Source organism: Musa acuminata, chromosome BXJ3-7 (assembly GCF_036884655.1).
Source record: "Musa acuminata AAA Group cultivar baxijiao chromosome BXJ3-7, Cavendish_Baxijiao_AAA, whole genome shotgun sequence".
Classification (NCBI taxonomy): Eukaryota; Viridiplantae; Streptophyta; class Magnoliopsida; order Zingiberales; family Musaceae; genus Musa; species Musa acuminata.
The window spans coordinates 6,171,368-6,187,079 of NC_088355.1; the positions used below are offsets into that span (position 1 = coordinate 6,171,368).

The window sequence follows — 15,712 nt, forward strand, 5'->3', positions numbered from 1 at the left end:
AACATATTATATATTTAATTTAATACGATTGTCATCTCTCTTATTTTTATATTTCTTATATTGACTAAAACATTGTAATTCTTTAATAAAAAATGGATCTTCACCGTATGTGTAAGTAGTGTAAAATCATAATTATGTTTATGATTATATGATTCCATCATTCACATGCAAAAATGTGCAAGCGATTCATTCTTGAGCGTCTGGTGGTTTAGTATTCAAGAACATAACGTTCTCTGCTGCTATCGATGTGATTGTTCCCGCAGCTCAGCTTTCATGCCTTGAGAGACTCAAGATTAAGCGTGGCATATTCGTGCGGATTTATAGAGTTGTTAGAAGAATGAGAACAAGAAATAGAAAGCACACCAATTTGGAGCATTGTGGGAAACTGGCAGCTAGGAAGGAGAAGAGTGCGGACAGGATACAGAATTGGAGCTTGATGCCATTGTGATGTAGGACAAAGTGAGTGAATGAGATTTCGAAGGGATAAAGGGCAATAAGTTGGGTTAGAATGTAGCTGATGGAATTGTAGGATAGAAAATAAAAATCGATTTGAGAGGCTCTGGCAGAGATTAATAGCAATTTTTCGGTATCAAAACGCAAAATAAGTTAGAACTGCAAGTAATTACTTGGATATTAATTTCAGATTAAGTAAAAGAAATGAAGAAAGAAGAGCAGTAATAATGATAATAATAGAAGAATAAGAAATGAGGTATGATTTATCGAGTCATTGAGATGAATATGTACAATTTTCTTTATAGTTTATGACTAGTTTCCTCTGTCTAAGATTCTGGTAAAAAGGTTAGCGAATGATTTTGTGTTCAAAGTAATGGTTGGATGAGTAGAACTAAAGATTGTGTTTCTTAATTCCAAGGAAACCAGGCATGTAGATTATTATCTGCTGCTCAGATACCATTGTTGAACAGCTGTATCTGTCATTCATCTCTTGTTCTCAATTTGTAGAATTGTTCAGTCACTAAAAAAAAAAGTGATTTGAAAATAATAGGTGGAGAAGTTCTGAAAATAATAATTACCAGACAAGATCACAAAAGCTACTGTGGATCCTCATCAATGGCTTGGAGTTATACATCCAGTGAGAGCAGAGAATAAATGAGGTTGAAATAAACATGAACTTTATAAGATAGTCATCTAATGCACATATGTAGAATTATACACTGAAAGCATAGTGGCAGTTAATATTCAGAGAATGTGATGAGTTTTGCAGCTAAAATCAGCTTCAGTATACCTATGAATTCCTCACAAGTGAGAAATGCCATTTCATCAGCTGAATATATGTCACATTCAAACTTCTCCATGCAACTCAACCTAAAACAAACCTGATTTCACATCTCCAATCTTCCAAGGCAGTGTGCCACTTTTTCATTCAATCATAATTCATCCAACTAGAAGGCAGTCACTTTCTTCAAGTCCAACTACAAGTCTAAATGTTAGCTTCAATCAGACATCACATTTGTTCCCTGCTGTTCAGCATAGGGCCTTATGAAAGTTCTCCTCCACCAAACTTCAAAGGCTCTCTGGAGATTGGGGCAGTTGTCACCGACCTTCAAGAATCTCCCCAACCAAGAAAGAAGAATGCTCTGCTGGTCTTCTAAGGGGAGTGTCAAAATAGTCTGCCCAATTCCTTCCTCGACGACCGTCCGATCGAAAGATCTGCAACCATGTTGTAACCAGGTGTAGTCATCAATTAGTGGCTGTAACCAAATTTGTAACAGTAGCTGCCTGGTTTCCCTTGATGGAAGCATCTCTCCTCTTCCAATACCAACAAAAAGCCTAGAAGTGATACAGCTGACTAGGTGGCGTGACATGATCGGCAGCTTCGAGTGCAACTCTGCAAGCTCATGCTGGCTAGCCCATGTTGTCGCAAATTCATCTGCAGCATGCCTATCAATCAAAATCTCAAGTAACCAAATGAGATTGTCTGCCTCAAGAGCTATCTGCCGCATCACAGGATCTTTACTGTCTATAGAAGTATCTGAGAGACCAGGTTCGGATACTTGTCTGAACAGATGTAACAGTGATTCCATGCAAGTCCTGCAGGAACCGTAAAATAATTCAATGCGTATGTTAACAGAACCATTTGTCCCAACATTGTTTTCCTTAAGAAGCTTCAGCACCAATGCTTTCATCTCTCTCCGACCTCTGTCCTCGTTGCTTTTGAGAACTAGTTGCATTATGTGAGCAAGTGTATCATTTGGTGGGTTTGATATATCTGAAGCCACTCGCTTCAATATAGGGCTGGCACCAAAGCTCTGGAGATGTTTGACAGAGGACACCACCTTTTCTTCTTCGTCAGCAACCCAAGGGACTGCTTCCAAATAGTCCAAGCAGGACTTTATGCATTCGTGGAAGCCAAGTGATTCAGCAACCTGTGAACAATCAATTCTATTTATATGAAGAAGCAACGTCTCAATCATACTAATGGATGTTATAGAATAAGTAAGAGTACGGACATGAAAATTGCAGTAATAAAAAAATAACTAGTAGATGGAACCAATATCTATCAAATTACCATTGTTTTCTCATGGTCTGAATCCATTTTCATATCAAAATGAAGAAAAATATTATACAAATGTATGTTTTTGTCATATCTTATTCATATTCCTAACATTGCTTCTAAATCTTTTGGATATGGATGTGTATTTTGAACCAAATTCTGCATGTAACCTACAACCGGCATGTCTTGATATCCAAATATTGAATTACCTAGACTTTGGAATCACCAATGTTAGCATAAAAATTAATGTACTTTCCAAATTACAATAAGTTTATCATCTACCATTTCTTTAATTTACTTTTTTTTGTGTTTCCTATCCAAGAAATATCGTTGACAGGTTTGAGTTAGTGTTTTAATTTTGTTTGCAACTCATTGAATTCATAGGGTGAGGCTTGGTGCCATGATCAGACCTGACGATTAGGCTGTGTATATGGACTCTCCATTAGTGCTGCATTGATGAAAGTCTCAGGCATGCTGTAAGATGTTCATTGATAAACAACAATCAGAAGAAAGAGGCAAATATAGAACAAGATATCAAAATCTCCTGGTTGTCTAAATTCTAAATTTCATTCAACTGAAAATCAATTACAACAATCAAATAACAATTATATGAATTGGACAATATTTCCATTCAAGGTGCACCCTGCATCTAGCACAATTTGAGATGCCTTTGGCAACGTGACTGGCACATTTAAGATTTGTGCCTAGACCCATGGCTGATATTATCCTCTACATCATTTTGGAGAGGAGCTGAGCCCTCGTATGACACTTTTGCTTATGGAGTAAAGAATTGCAATACTCTATGAATAGGAATAAATATTCCATGTATTCTTCTGAAAGAAAAATAATACAAAAAGGCTACATGTAAAGAGACATTTAGAGCACTGTACAATCAATTGTTCTTGGATAAAAATCTTTATATCAAACTCTATTGGAAACATAATTCCTTAGCCGCAACACATCTCATAATAGGACCTAGAAAAATACCTTAAATCGATCACAGAAAAAAATAATAAGAACTAATATGAAACAACTTTTTCTAATTTTAGACTCATATTTATTTTATTAGAACCCCAATCTCTGAGGTGACCTCGCCAAATTCATCATGTCAAGTCACTGATAAAGATGAAAATAGAACTCTAGAAGCACCTAGAAATAACCACTTATAATAAATATGAAAAATAGAAAGATATATATAAGCCACATTATCTTTCCTAAACTGTATTCCACCTTACACCTGCTTCGAATCCATTTCTTTGTACAAACACATGGTTCAGTCTAGTTGGAAGATCTGAATCTGAACTCATATCTGTTGATCAGAAGTGATCCGATATGTGGCTTCGTAATATCTAATCCATTTCTACTCCAAAGTGGTAGCAAAAGTATATGTGACAAAAGACAAGTATTTGTAATGTAAAATTCACCCTGAAAATTTAACTCTTCTTAGTGGAGCAAAAATAAAAAAGAACAAACAATTGCTGCTAAAATACCCGATTTACCTTTTCTAGGCCTCTTCTATTCCCTCATCTGTCTAAATTGATTATCAGAAAATTAGATTTATATTAACAAGATAAAAAAAACATAACAATTTTTCTATGACAGACATCACACTAATTCATTGATGAAGCAGCCATTCATAAACCACCTTCACAACTTGCATGGTGATGATAAGCCACAGAATATTCTGTTTCCCTCAAAGCTGATTCAAGGGTGAACTTCGATATGGACTATCGGTCACCATGGCAGCTTAATTCAGGCTCAATTATCAAGGACCTATGTGTTATAATCAGGCTCCTTTATCCCGCTGCCTAGAGCTTAGAGTGGGTTGGATGATATTGGTCTTAATCCATTTTCAGATTGGATTGAAGCCAAATATCATTATACAACTGTTTATTCTTGTCATAACATACTTGTAGTCTTAAATTTGATAAAAAATTCTATTAAATAAAATCATATGTAAAGCTAAGATATCCCCTCTAAGAGTTCCCATCCTTCTACTTTCGGAGTGGTTCTTGTATTCTCGATCAAGCTATTGATGCATGCCATGTTTTCTTCCTGGGAAAGATTAATATAATGTAAACTTCCTATTTTGTGGCCATTTTTTCCATTGTACAACATCTCAGTTCTTGAATAGTTGTAACAGAACTGCTTCATGTATACTCTTTCTTTGCACCTTTGTTGTTGTAGCCTTACGATCAAATAAAAGGTCATCACATATTCGATCTGCTTAGGTTTCTTAATGTACATGAGCTTCAACTTAAGTCAACAGAAAGGGAGCAAGGAAGGAACCTTTTATATGTTAATGAAGGCAACCTTTATAATCACACAGTTATAATTGCATTTTCATTCATTCAGCAAGGTCATTGTGCCACATATCTAATTGTTTGCAGATATCGTTAAATGTCAATGCAGACAACAAAGGTCGGATCAAGAAAATGATACATAAAAAAAATTCTAACACCAAGCCTAAACGAACCTTGAGAATCCGTAGTACACGAGGAACACATTGCTTGATCAATCTGTGTTTCGGTTCTTTGCAGTACATCAATCCCACGGTCTCAACATAGATCTCCACATCTTCACAGTCTACTATTTCAACACATGGTACAGGAGACTGCCTGGAGAACTTATCTGCAAAGAAGCTGCTATGTTCTGCAAGAATGTTCCTATGAACACTCATCCTCACATAGATTCCTTCCTTACCAAACAAAACGACTTTCAAATCGCTGGTGTCAGGTTGACCAAAGCCCACGGATATCTTGCGTTGCGGGGTATCAGGACATGGCTTTGGTGGCCTCTCTAGCGGCCTCTCAGGTGCCTTTGTTGGACTTACGGAAGCAGCAGCATTGTCAGTTGGACATCTTTGTTCATCAGAAACAACCTTAGTCCCTGGTGAGGTTCCATGTGATCTCCTATCCACCGGGGGAGTTGCAGCTCTCTGAACGGGCAAAGTCTTTGACGGCAGTGGAGATGAAACTCTACTCTTGCTTTGGTGATTGTGATTTTTGAGGGTCTTTTGAAGAACAGCAGGAGAGGGGCAGCACCAGAACCCTTCTGGGGTTACTGCAATGGGAACATTTCGGATCTTTGTCTGTCCCTGCTCAGTCCTCCCAACTCTAAGATCTGCCATTTATGTAGTGTAAAGAACACAAAGGAGAGTTGTGGACAAGGCTGCTATTGATGCAGGGTTCAGGAGAGGGTCAATAATCTTCAGGAGAAGAAAGCATCGTCTCAAGGTGTGCATCAACTACATAACTGGTAACATCAGAAACCTGTAATTTGTTGCAGCAAGAACAGTTGTCACTCCTGCAAAAACAGCATCCTATTTAAACCTGTAATCAAAACGAAAGAAGAAAAAAAAAATCAGAATTTGATGATTCAAGTTTTGGTAAAACAAAAGTGCGTCTTTTGTTCTACACAAATTAAGAAGTACAAATATTCTTCAACCACAAAAATGTAAATGAAATTGTAGGGAGATGTCATGAAACTTAACACAACACACAAAAAGAAAAGATAGAAAGCATCAGGAAAAACAAATTAGATCTCAAAAACAGAACAAGAACCCAGAACTAGGCAATCTGATTCTAGTTCCTCTTCAAGAATGAAAGATTCGAACTTTCTGCTTTTATTTTCTTTGAGAAGGAGAAATACCCGATCTTTACAGCAACTAAGAAATAGTTCTTGAGACAAACTGAAGAAACATCAAAAAGAAAGAAAGAAAGATCGACACACATGAAGGAAAAAAGAGAAGGCCATGAAGCAACTAAAGCATTCATTGAAAACACCAAGAAATCTGATGGGTGTACTTACGCCTTGAAAGCCTCAATTTCTTCCACCAACCTCCTACATTTCTTCCCCCCCTCCCGGGCTGTTCTGGGATCCCAATGATGGAAGCGAGCTCCGGTGTCGAGCATGAACAGGGATGGGTCACTCAGATCATTTCCCTCCGATTCGAGTGCTACAAAAGATGAGATCTTTAGCTTTAGCAGATAAGAATGTCACCACTTTTTGCCTCCAATTTATTCCAACCCATCAACTCCTCTCTCTCTCTCTCTCTCTCTCTCTAACTTGTATATTATTCTCAGAAAAATAGGCTTGTGGTGAGAGTCTGAATTAAGAAATGGAAGAGTAGTGGAGGCTTTAGGTGGGGACTTGATGTAAACCAAGAAGATCAAGAGTTGCCTTGGAAATGTTTTGATTATTCACTGATATCCCGCTTTCAACAACAAAGAAGAGATTGGAAGCTAAAAGAGATCTAAAGTCGTTCGAAACAGGGGGAGCTGGCATTTTCGTCTCTGGTCCACAGCTTGTTGCTCGGAGTTGGGTCTGGGGACCAAATTAGCAGAGGCTGGTTTACACCCCCAACTTCGCGCTTTACTGTCCTGATTCTCGACCAGTTTAGAAGCAACCACAATAGGAAAGGCATGCACAGTTCCTGGGGCCACAAATCGCAGTTGCTGCTGCAAGAAGGGGAGTGCAAGAGAATTGGATTCTCTCATTCAATTATGTGGCTGCGTATGTTTAGTTAATTAGCAGGATGTTAGTGGCATGAGGAGGTGCAGGCACATGGGGAGAGTGATGGAGTCAGAGATGAAGATACCTTGGGGAAAGCATTCAGGATCTGCTTGGTTGGATCCTGGAGGCAGTGCTGGCTTTGGTCTCAAGGAATGCTGTGTTCATGTAGATTAAATAATGGTAATTTGTTCTCTCTCATCTTTGCTTGGACTCACTGTTTCCATTTCTTTTCTATTACCAGCTTAGATCATTAGCTGTGACTTGTACTAAATCTAAGTAGATTTCTTGTCTGAAGATACAATCCACATTAATGTTATCTAAGATCTAACCAAGTTACTGTACTAAAATAAAAAATACCTGCTCCTCTAGATCATAGCTGTTTAATTAGTAGTGTGACAATGGATGTAGAAGTAAGTATATTATAATGCCTTCTTCAATAGCTCATTTAGATGATTTCAGACACAAAACAAGCTGCTTCTCTTGATTGCATAATTAGACTGTTAAGACTCATTTTATAGTACTCTGGCTATATGGGGGGTGGACTGCCATGACTGGAAAAGAGAAAGCAAAAGCACAAAAGAGAGGCAAACTGTTGTCAAATGATACCAAAAAGTGTCCTCTCCTTCAGCTTTGCTATTGCATTGTTTTGGAGCTTAGCTATCATGTTGTGGACCATATCTCTGTGACAATGGATCTGTGAAATGATTCTTCCAAAGAAAATTGAAGAGGGAAAAGATAAAGGGAGTTTGGTTCATATAGATCAAAGACCAAGTTCTTTATGAGTCAGTCATGATCCGAGAGGAAGCACGAGGACAGAAGCTCGTCCCTGGTTGGAATATTATGAGCCCACATTTTTGTATGCAGAAACAACAGCTCGGTTGATGAAGCGAATTCTCTGTTGCATGATTCATTGTTTCTATTGAATGGAAAGAAGATGAAATCCTATATGAGTCGGAGACAAAGAACTCATATGTGTTCACTGCGCTCCACCTACCTCTTCAGGTTCATCCTTCTCCGTCAGATGGACTGCTACTGTGGGATAGTCTTGTCAGCTTGCAGGCAGCATTCAAGTTTTGGAGCTTTTCCTCTGCTGCTGGTTTATCCCTTGCAAAGATGGAGGATGAGGTTTGGCTGGAAGCATGTGAAGAGCTCAAACCTCTCCTTTTAGACAAGTCTTTCATCAAACTGAAGAAAAGAAAGATTTTAGCCCAAGATGAATTATTGGAAAAATAGAAACAGAGAAGACAAAACATATGAATTATTGTAGTGACTACTTACTATAAGCTATCCAATACATATATCATCACCAAGATGGTGGACCAACCTATTTATTACCCACACCATACCTTGCCATGTTCCAAGACTTGAAAACTATGGTCTCTAGAGATCAAGACATATCAACAGCCTCTACACATGAAAAAGTGAACTTAAAGGTGTTGTGTCCATAGTCCTTTTTTTAGCTCCTTCTTTTTGCCAAGTAATTAACTTTAGGTTAATCACTCAAAACATTTCTTACTAGTTCACAAATTTGGCCTAATTTATGTCCAACCCAGTCAGCTTGTATACTTGTTGTTTGGTGGGTAAAGAGTGTCCCAGTCATATGGGCTTGACACAAGTGACAAAGAGTATTCCATTCCACCTCAACTTCATCTTGTTTGCAAGATAAACCTTAAGCTCACCAATCAACTTCATCTTCTCTTGTGCAGTTTCTGCAAAGATACAGAAAGCTCAGTTCTTACAGATAAGGCTGCCTGTGTTGACTTGAGACAGGCTTGTCTTCTTGATTGAGCTTGGAATGCATGTGGCTTTGGCTTCAGTGAAGCTTGTGAGACATGGCACATTTCCATTTTGGCTCGACCCATGTGGAGCTATTGTAATGTCCACAGATCGCCAGCTTTGTTTTGATGTTTCATGTACCACAACCTAAGCTGTGTTGTGTAGCCATCTTTTATCAATGAATAGATATGGCTATGTAAATTGAAAGCTTTTTACTACAGTGTTTGGTTGATGAGCCACCTTATTGTGCTTTGGTTGTGGTATTACTTCTCCTTGGATAAGATGTGGTTAAGGCTTTTATCATCAATTTTTCTAGAGATTCACTCAAGGGAAAACTATTTTCTCTCTCTCTCTCTCTCTCTCTCTCTCTCTCTCTCTCTCTCTATCTATCTATCTATGTGGCATGGAAAAGGTTCTCACTTGAAAAGAATTCTTTTCCAATGTTTGTTTGTAGGGAAACAAAAAATCTTAGAGTATATTTTGTACTTTTACCATAAGTTAGCTTTTTTGTTCTCACAAAAAAAAAGAAAAAACTCAAAATTGTTGTTTCTCGACGTATCTTCCTCTTTTTCCTATTTTTCTACATATCGAGCACAAGAAAAGGAAAAGAACAGAAAATATTTTACCTTTTTCTACACTCTAAATAACTTTTTGTTTATGTATTATGTAAAACAATTCAGTGGAAATTTTATTATTATTTTCCCTTCATTTTTCCTTGCAATCTAATTACCATCTTGCATTAGGTATGTGTCTTTGTCTATAGTCATATGAAAGATCAACACCTACTCTGGGAAAATTTTATTACAAATATCATATGTATTATTTTCTTTTCCATAATTACATTTATAATAAGGAATTTATCTATAAAAAATTATTCTGAGATAGAGAGAACAAGTGATTTTTTTCTTCGATCCTCGTTAAATTTTATGTTTGATTCTCGTTTGTTCTAACATGAATCAATCGGATCGATCCAATTCGCCGTCATATTTTTTTCTTATTTTTTTATTTGTGAAATATATATATTTGGCAACATTTCCAGTCTCCTCGTACCATTGAAATGTTGGTAGGAGATGCCGGTAAGATGTGTAAAGTTTGACCACCTTTGACAGAAACCCGAAGACACGCTTAAAGCCATAAAGCATCAGCAGAAAAGAAAAAGGGGTGAGCAAAAAAGATCACAAGGTAACCATTTCTCAGCTTCAGGCTCAGCAGATTTAGATGGCACAGCAGCCAATGCTAGCCATGTTCTTATTCCTTTCTTTGATGGCTGATTTCCAAGTTAATATATATTCCTCACATCATCTTTAAAATTTGAGAGAATTCTGCATAATACAATTTGTTTTCTGAACTGTAAATCTAATTCTGCTGCATTGTATTTTCATAGTCAGTTCGAGCAACAAAGAATGCACTGCAACTTCATGTAACTTCTCATCAGGCCGACTGAAGAAGGTAGAAAGCAGTGCTCTAACTGAAAGCAATTCTGCATTTGACATATTGTCAGTGGTGTCTTTTGTGCTTTACGAAATCTTAACACTGGGAATTGGGCATGCATGCCTTTGCTTTATGATTTAGCTCCTGTTTTTGGCGTAAAGGCGATGGAAACATGGCTTTTGCCGGATGTCTTCTTCTTTCCCTGCGCAATTCTAAAGGCTTGTGCTTCCTTTAGCTAGACTCGAATCCAGAACGAGTCCCTTGGAGAGAGAAACAAAGGCTTTTGTCACGCACTTGGGAGAGGCCATTCACCCTGATTCCCGCTGTGTGTGTGTGTGTTGTGCAGGTGGTGTTTGTTCCAGTATTTTATGCTGTTTTCTCTCTCTTTCCTTTTGATCTTTAGTTAAAGTCTGGCTTAAGTCGCGCGTGTTGATTCGCCTTTTAAAAGCAGAAGGTTCTTTGAAGTTTCAGAATTATTATCTCTTTCATTTCTGTGGAATAAGAAAATTTCTTTGCATTTTTCATCAACATATTATCTGGAGATTAAATACTTAATATCATAGTAATCTCCTTTGTCAGGAGAGTAGTATTATGGATCAGGAGATAATATCATAGTTTCTGAGCTATGTCAGCTCACTCCAAACTATTTGTGTTGATTTTTCAGAAAGAGAAAAGAAATATAAAAGATTGAACTCTTTCTTTTGTGCTTTGGAGAAAGAGGATTTGAGATTCTGTTGTCTTTTGACCTGCCAGGAGAAAGCCAAGCAGAGGTTGGAGATCATTGTCTAAGTAAAACTGGCAGCATCACTTTGGATCTGACTCTTAAAGAACTCAACTACAGAGAGTTGCATGAGGGAAAACCAATGCTGTTCTACTCTTTCCATGTGTCTTGAACATGAAAGATAAGTAACTATCAGAAGCAGGTGTAGAGCTTGAATCCATGAAAACAAGTCTTGAATACAGTTTCCTGGCCTTGAATTTATCTTAGAGTGGAAATTTTAGGCCATTATTCATCTAAATTACAGCATTGTTTACTGAATAATTGCTATGCCAAAGCACTAATTATGCAGAGATGAATCTAATCATACCAACAGATGCAATCTGAATTTAGCCTAAATATTTGCATTACACTGGGAGGAAGAAGTTACATACATTTATGATACTTTACATTGTCCATCTTTTGAAACATTAACCTGCAATGTGAGTTTGGTTTGGTCCCATGATTGCAATGTCTCTTCATGCTTTTGGCTTACCCAGAATACTGCATATGTACATGCAAAGATTCAAAGATACAAAGATACAAACTCAAGTGGTGGCATGCAGGAGGCTCCTTTGTTGCTTCTTTGCTCACTCTCAACACTACTTGCATAAAGGATAAGCTTTATGATGAGGTCAATAAAAGGAAAAGAGGTTGTGGTTTGCTTACCCCTTTCCCCACATCTTCTCTTCCATGTGTACTGCAAAAGGCCATTGCATGTAAGAACAACCGATTCCTCGACAAGCGTTAAAAAGCTTGGGGCTGAGGACAAAACAGGCATCTTCATCTTCTCCAGGGTTAAACCAGCTAGCGTTTGTCATTGTTTATGGTGGTAACTATGTGGGCATGGACTTCAGGGGCCACCATTTCATCATTCCTCTCGCATCTTGGAAACGAAGTGAAAAGGTTTAGCCATCTTTTGGTCGTGTGTGGTCTGTAAACTACCCTCAAGCAACTGGAATTCTACAGTCTTGTTGGTTGGGAGGTCTTGTTGCTGCTGCTTTGCAAAATGGGAAAGAATGAGGCTGTGGATGAGAAGAGATATGATATCTCAGCTCTGAAACCCCATTTGACTGTCCACTGTTCCAACCAGCACGGGATCTTTCTCTTCCCCACAGGTCATTGGATGGTGATCCGAGTTAATCTTCCCGTGAACAGTGTTGCTTATGCCCACATTTTGTTTCTCTGTCACACAGTGGGTCCTGCCAGTTGAGTGCTGTCTTCCCTTTACATCCGCACCGAAAAGGTTTGGGTGACACTCTCAGTGGCTGCTAATTGACGCCTACATCTGCAAATGGAATTTGAGGAAAGGCGTGTGATCCGAGTTCAGGGTGTGAAATGCCACACTCACAGGTCTTCTTCGACGCACAAGCGATCCAAGAGGTAGCTGATCTCTTCTTCTACACTATCACTCAGCTGTCGAGCTGCTGATTCTTGATGTTTGATGCAAAGTGTTTTACATTTGTACCTCTGGTTTATCATGGCAGTGATTCCGACAACACAGGCAGGGAAGATAAATTCGGTTCATCACCTAAACAACTTTGTTCTAAGCTGGTAAATCTCATTTTGATCATTTCAGAGTCTTGCAATTTGCTGAACTTTTGTGTTCTTGACATGGTTGTGTAGTTCTGTAGTCGTTCTTTTCTCAGATCCATTTATGCTAGATTTGTTATGGTTGCAAGGATATGGGAAAGACTAAGGACTACATTGGAATCAAGAAGAGATCATTACCGGACGCTGAGGTCCAACACTCATTGAAGCAAGAGGTATGTGAAGTGGCAGTGGTTTGATAGCCTCCTCCATTGACACTCGGCAGCTGAATCATGTTCTCCTTAGCTTCTTCGTTTGGTATATTCTTACTGTGTTGGCGTTCAGCAGATTCTGCAGCTTGAGAAGCGGCTGTTGGGTCAATTCAAAACGCGATGTGCACTAGAAAAAGCATTGGGATGTAGCTCATCTGCAGTTCTCTGTTCCAATGATACTTGGATGCCAAAGGTGGCTCTCTTCTCCTCTCACTGTTATCTTGAACTGTTGTTTCTTGATGGATGTGGCGTTTGGTTTCAGACTCCCATTTTGATTTTGATCAATGATTCAGAGAGAGATCACTGGAGTAGCATCTACTCTTACAGTGTTGCGCAGTGATTTCTGATTGCACTTCATTGTCAGTTCATTCTTTGTATTTTGTGCATTCTGGCAGATGCATATCTCTCATTCTGTGATGTTCAATTTGCTGAAACTGTAATGTGATAGCAGACTACCAAAGAGCTGATAAGGGAGATTGCATTGTTGGAGTTGGAGGTCATGTACCTGGAGCAGTATCTACTGTCACTCTATCGAAAAGCTTTCAGCCACCAAATTGCTCCGTTGTCTGCTGATAGTGCACACAAAGAGACGATGCCACAGAGTTCCCAGTCGGAGATGTTTCAAGATGATGACGATTCAACACAGGAAGCCTCATCTGAGAAAGAAGGGCCAGGAGCTCAGTTTCATCAGATACGTGAAGCCTATGAATCCATCTGCAAGGAGAAGAATGCTGGTGCAGACGTTCGACTCGGTCATTCCTCGGTCTCGCAACGAGCAACTCGTTCCGCGAGAATATCACCTACGGAAGAGAGCATTGCGAGAGCTCTTCGCTCCAGCCATTCTCAACCCCTGGCATTTCCCAAGGCAAGAACACATCTACGTTGCAAGCTCTGTTCATCACTGGATCAAGGAGTTCTTTTTCCTTCAGCTTATGAATCGAATTGTGTTGTTGGGCAGGAAGAGAAGAATCATGCTTCGAGTGTGATCAGCCTAGCGGACTATCTCGGTGCTAATATAGCTGATCATGTCCCGGAAACCCCCAATAAGCTCTCAGAAGACATGGTGAGATGCATGTGTGCCATATATTGCAGACTTGCAGAGCCTCCTTTGGTTTGCCATGGCCCTCCATCGTCTCCTGTTTCATCCCTCTCATCAATCACTGAGCTTTCTGTTCTTGACACTCCCATCCATAGAAGAGAACCTCTTCTTGACTACTCTCGCTTGATTCATCCTTTCCAAGTCGAAGGACTAAGAGAATTCAGCGGACCGTATGCTTCCATGGTTGAGGTTCCTTCGATCAGCAGGGACCCTCAGAGGGTGAAAGATGTGGAAGACATGCTACAAAACTACAAGTAGGTGATGTTGCCAGTTGATAATTGTTTCGATCAAAAGCATGTTCCTTTAGATTAATTCTGATCACTACGATTCTGAAATTTGCAGGTCAATTCTTCAGCGACTGCGAAAGGTCAATCCAAGGAAGATGAAGCACGAGGAGAAGCTTGCGTTTTGGATAAACATACATAATGCCTTGATGATGCATGTAAACACAATACTTTGGCACATCTATGTTAAGCTTATGATTGATCTGAGTCACCTGAAAGTGATGTCTACGCTGTTTGCACAGGCATATGTAGAATATGGGATTCCACAGAACAATGTGAAGAAGGCATCACTGCTCATCAAGGTAAACATAGTGACATTGATCATGTCAAAACTAGTTCAATTCTCTGAGAATAACCTGCATTTTATTTCTTTGATGTAGGCAAGCTGTAACATCGGTGGTGGCTCAGTAAATGCTGCCATCATACAGGGTTCTATTCTTTCTTGCCGCACACATTGCCCTGCTCAGGTAGTTCTTCAAAGTTTCATATTAGATGAACATTATTTCTGCAATGTTGTTCAAATGCCGACAGAAATGGAATGTTTTATGACAAATAATCTTGATTTTACGTTGAAAAATCATTCAAAAAAAGTGTAGACTTTGTTCAGAAAACTTTATTTTGCTGAGTACCTATTCAAAAATTGTGGACTTTATTCAGAGTAAATCCACAGTCACTCTGAGGAAGTTCTTAAAAGTGACTTCAGCATTGCAATAGGATTATGAAGAGTTCTCCTGATCAAAACTTTGGATACATGTACATGCAGTGGCTTCAATCGTTGCTGTTCCCAAGGTTAAGAAACAAGGCTGGAGATCGCTGGCAAGGATACACCATCGAGCAACAAGAACCTCTTCTTCATTTTGCACTTTGCTCAGGAAACCATTCTGATCCTGCGGTAAACTTCATCATGATCCATCAGAGCTTGTTTACTGTAATTTAAGCCACTATTTTCCGCTTCTCTTTTGTGAACGTTTAAGCTTTCACCTCCATGATCATGAGTTCTAAGAAATCCAAATAAAAGATGAAAACATCTGCATTAATCTTCCTAACAGATGCTGTTCTTTAGGTCCGAGTGTACACCCCCAAGAGACTGTATCAGCAGCTGGAAGCTGCAAAAGAGGAGTTCATTCGTGCCACCGTGAGGATTCGGAAGGAACACAAGATCGTCATGCCCAAGGTTGTGGACATGTACGCCAAGGACATGAAGCTAAGCTCACAGGCACTGCTTGACATGGTTCACCATCATCTTTGTGAGACACTCAGGAAATCCATGCAAGGGTTCCCACAAGCCAGGTCAGGAAAGATCATTGACTGGGAGCCTCATAACTTTAGTTTCAGATTTCTTCTGTCAAAAGAACTTGCATTTGCTTAATTAGGACGTGAAGAGAGGTGATTTGGTTCATTTTTGTTTTCCCTTCTTTGTTCAAGGCCATTATTTACTGTGTATAGAGGCAAGACGTCGTGTTGTATATCCTCTACAGAATTCAATTCAACCTGGTGGAAATTTGGTTATGTAATATGAAGCCATCTTGCTAGCTT

At 39.0% G+C, this 15,712-nt stretch overlaps 2 protein-coding genes across 4 annotated transcripts; one reads left to right on the top strand and one right to left on the bottom strand.

Moving 5' to 3' along the window:
- Positions 1 to 1,129: 1,129 nt before the first annotated feature.
- LOC135642702 (BTB/POZ domain-containing protein At3g50780-like) lies at positions 1,130 to 6,707 on the bottom strand. 2 transcript variants are annotated; one of them, XM_065159067.1, is made up of 3 exons: positions 6,323 to 6,707; positions 4,989 to 5,818; positions 1,130 to 2,384 (listed from the first exon to the last, which is right to left on the bottom strand). In XM_065159067.1, the coding sequence occupies exons 2-3, from the start codon at positions 5,640 to 5,642 to the stop codon at positions 1,452 to 1,454; spliced, it is 1,587 nt and encodes a 528-aa protein (XP_065015139.1). In that variant the 5' UTR covers positions 5,643 to 5,818; positions 6,323 to 6,707; the 3' UTR covers positions 1,130 to 1,451. The 2 variants fall into 2 exon arrangements, with proteins under 2 accessions (XP_065015139.1, XP_065015138.1); XM_065159066.1 differs by having other exon boundaries at positions 4,989 to 5,844.
- A 5,443-nt stretch (positions 6,708 to 12,150) lies between these two features.
- Positions 12,151 to 15,675, top strand: LOC135642407 (uncharacterized). 2 transcript variants are annotated; one of them, XM_065158539.1, is made up of 11 exons: positions 12,151 to 12,374; positions 12,479 to 12,545; positions 12,674 to 12,757; positions 12,870 to 12,986; positions 13,245 to 13,658; positions 13,752 to 14,146; positions 14,235 to 14,334; positions 14,419 to 14,478; positions 14,557 to 14,643; positions 14,940 to 15,068; positions 15,240 to 15,675. In XM_065158539.1, exons 1-11 carry the CDS (start codon positions 12,286 to 12,288, stop codon positions 15,543 to 15,545), a joined length of 1,848 nt encoding a protein of 615 aa, XP_065014611.1. In that variant the 5' UTR covers positions 12,151 to 12,285; the 3' UTR covers positions 15,546 to 15,675. The 2 variants fall into 2 exon arrangements, with proteins under 2 accessions (XP_065014611.1, XP_065014612.1); XM_065158540.1 differs by having other exon boundaries at positions 15,226 to 15,451.
- Positions 15,676 to 15,712: the final 37 nt, after the last annotated feature.

What these genes read in the sequence shown, in the direction of transcription:
- LOC135642702 (XM_065159067.1), bottom strand. Translation starts at nt 5,642, where the DNA reads ATGGCAGATCTTAGAGTTGGGAGGACTGAGCAGGGACAGACAAAGATC. An exon ending in GTGTACTACGGATTCTCAAG is followed by an intron (nt 2,385 to 4,988) that starts GTTCGTTTAGGC and finishes GATTGTTCACAG; the next exon opens with GTTGCTGAATCACTTGGCTT.
- LOC135642407 (XM_065158539.1), top strand. Translation starts at nt 12,286, where the DNA reads ATGGAATTTGAGGAAAGGCGTGTGATCCGAGTTCAGGGTGTGAAATGC. An exon ending in ACGCACAAGCGATCCAAGAG is followed by an intron (nt 12,375 to 12,478) that starts GTAGCTGATCTC and finishes TTATCATGGCAG; the next exon opens with TGATTCCGACAACACAGGCA. An exon ending in AACAACTTTGTTCTAAGCTG is followed by an intron (nt 12,546 to 12,673) that starts GTAAATCTCATT and finishes TATGGTTGCAAG; the next exon opens with GATATGGGAAAGACTAAGGA.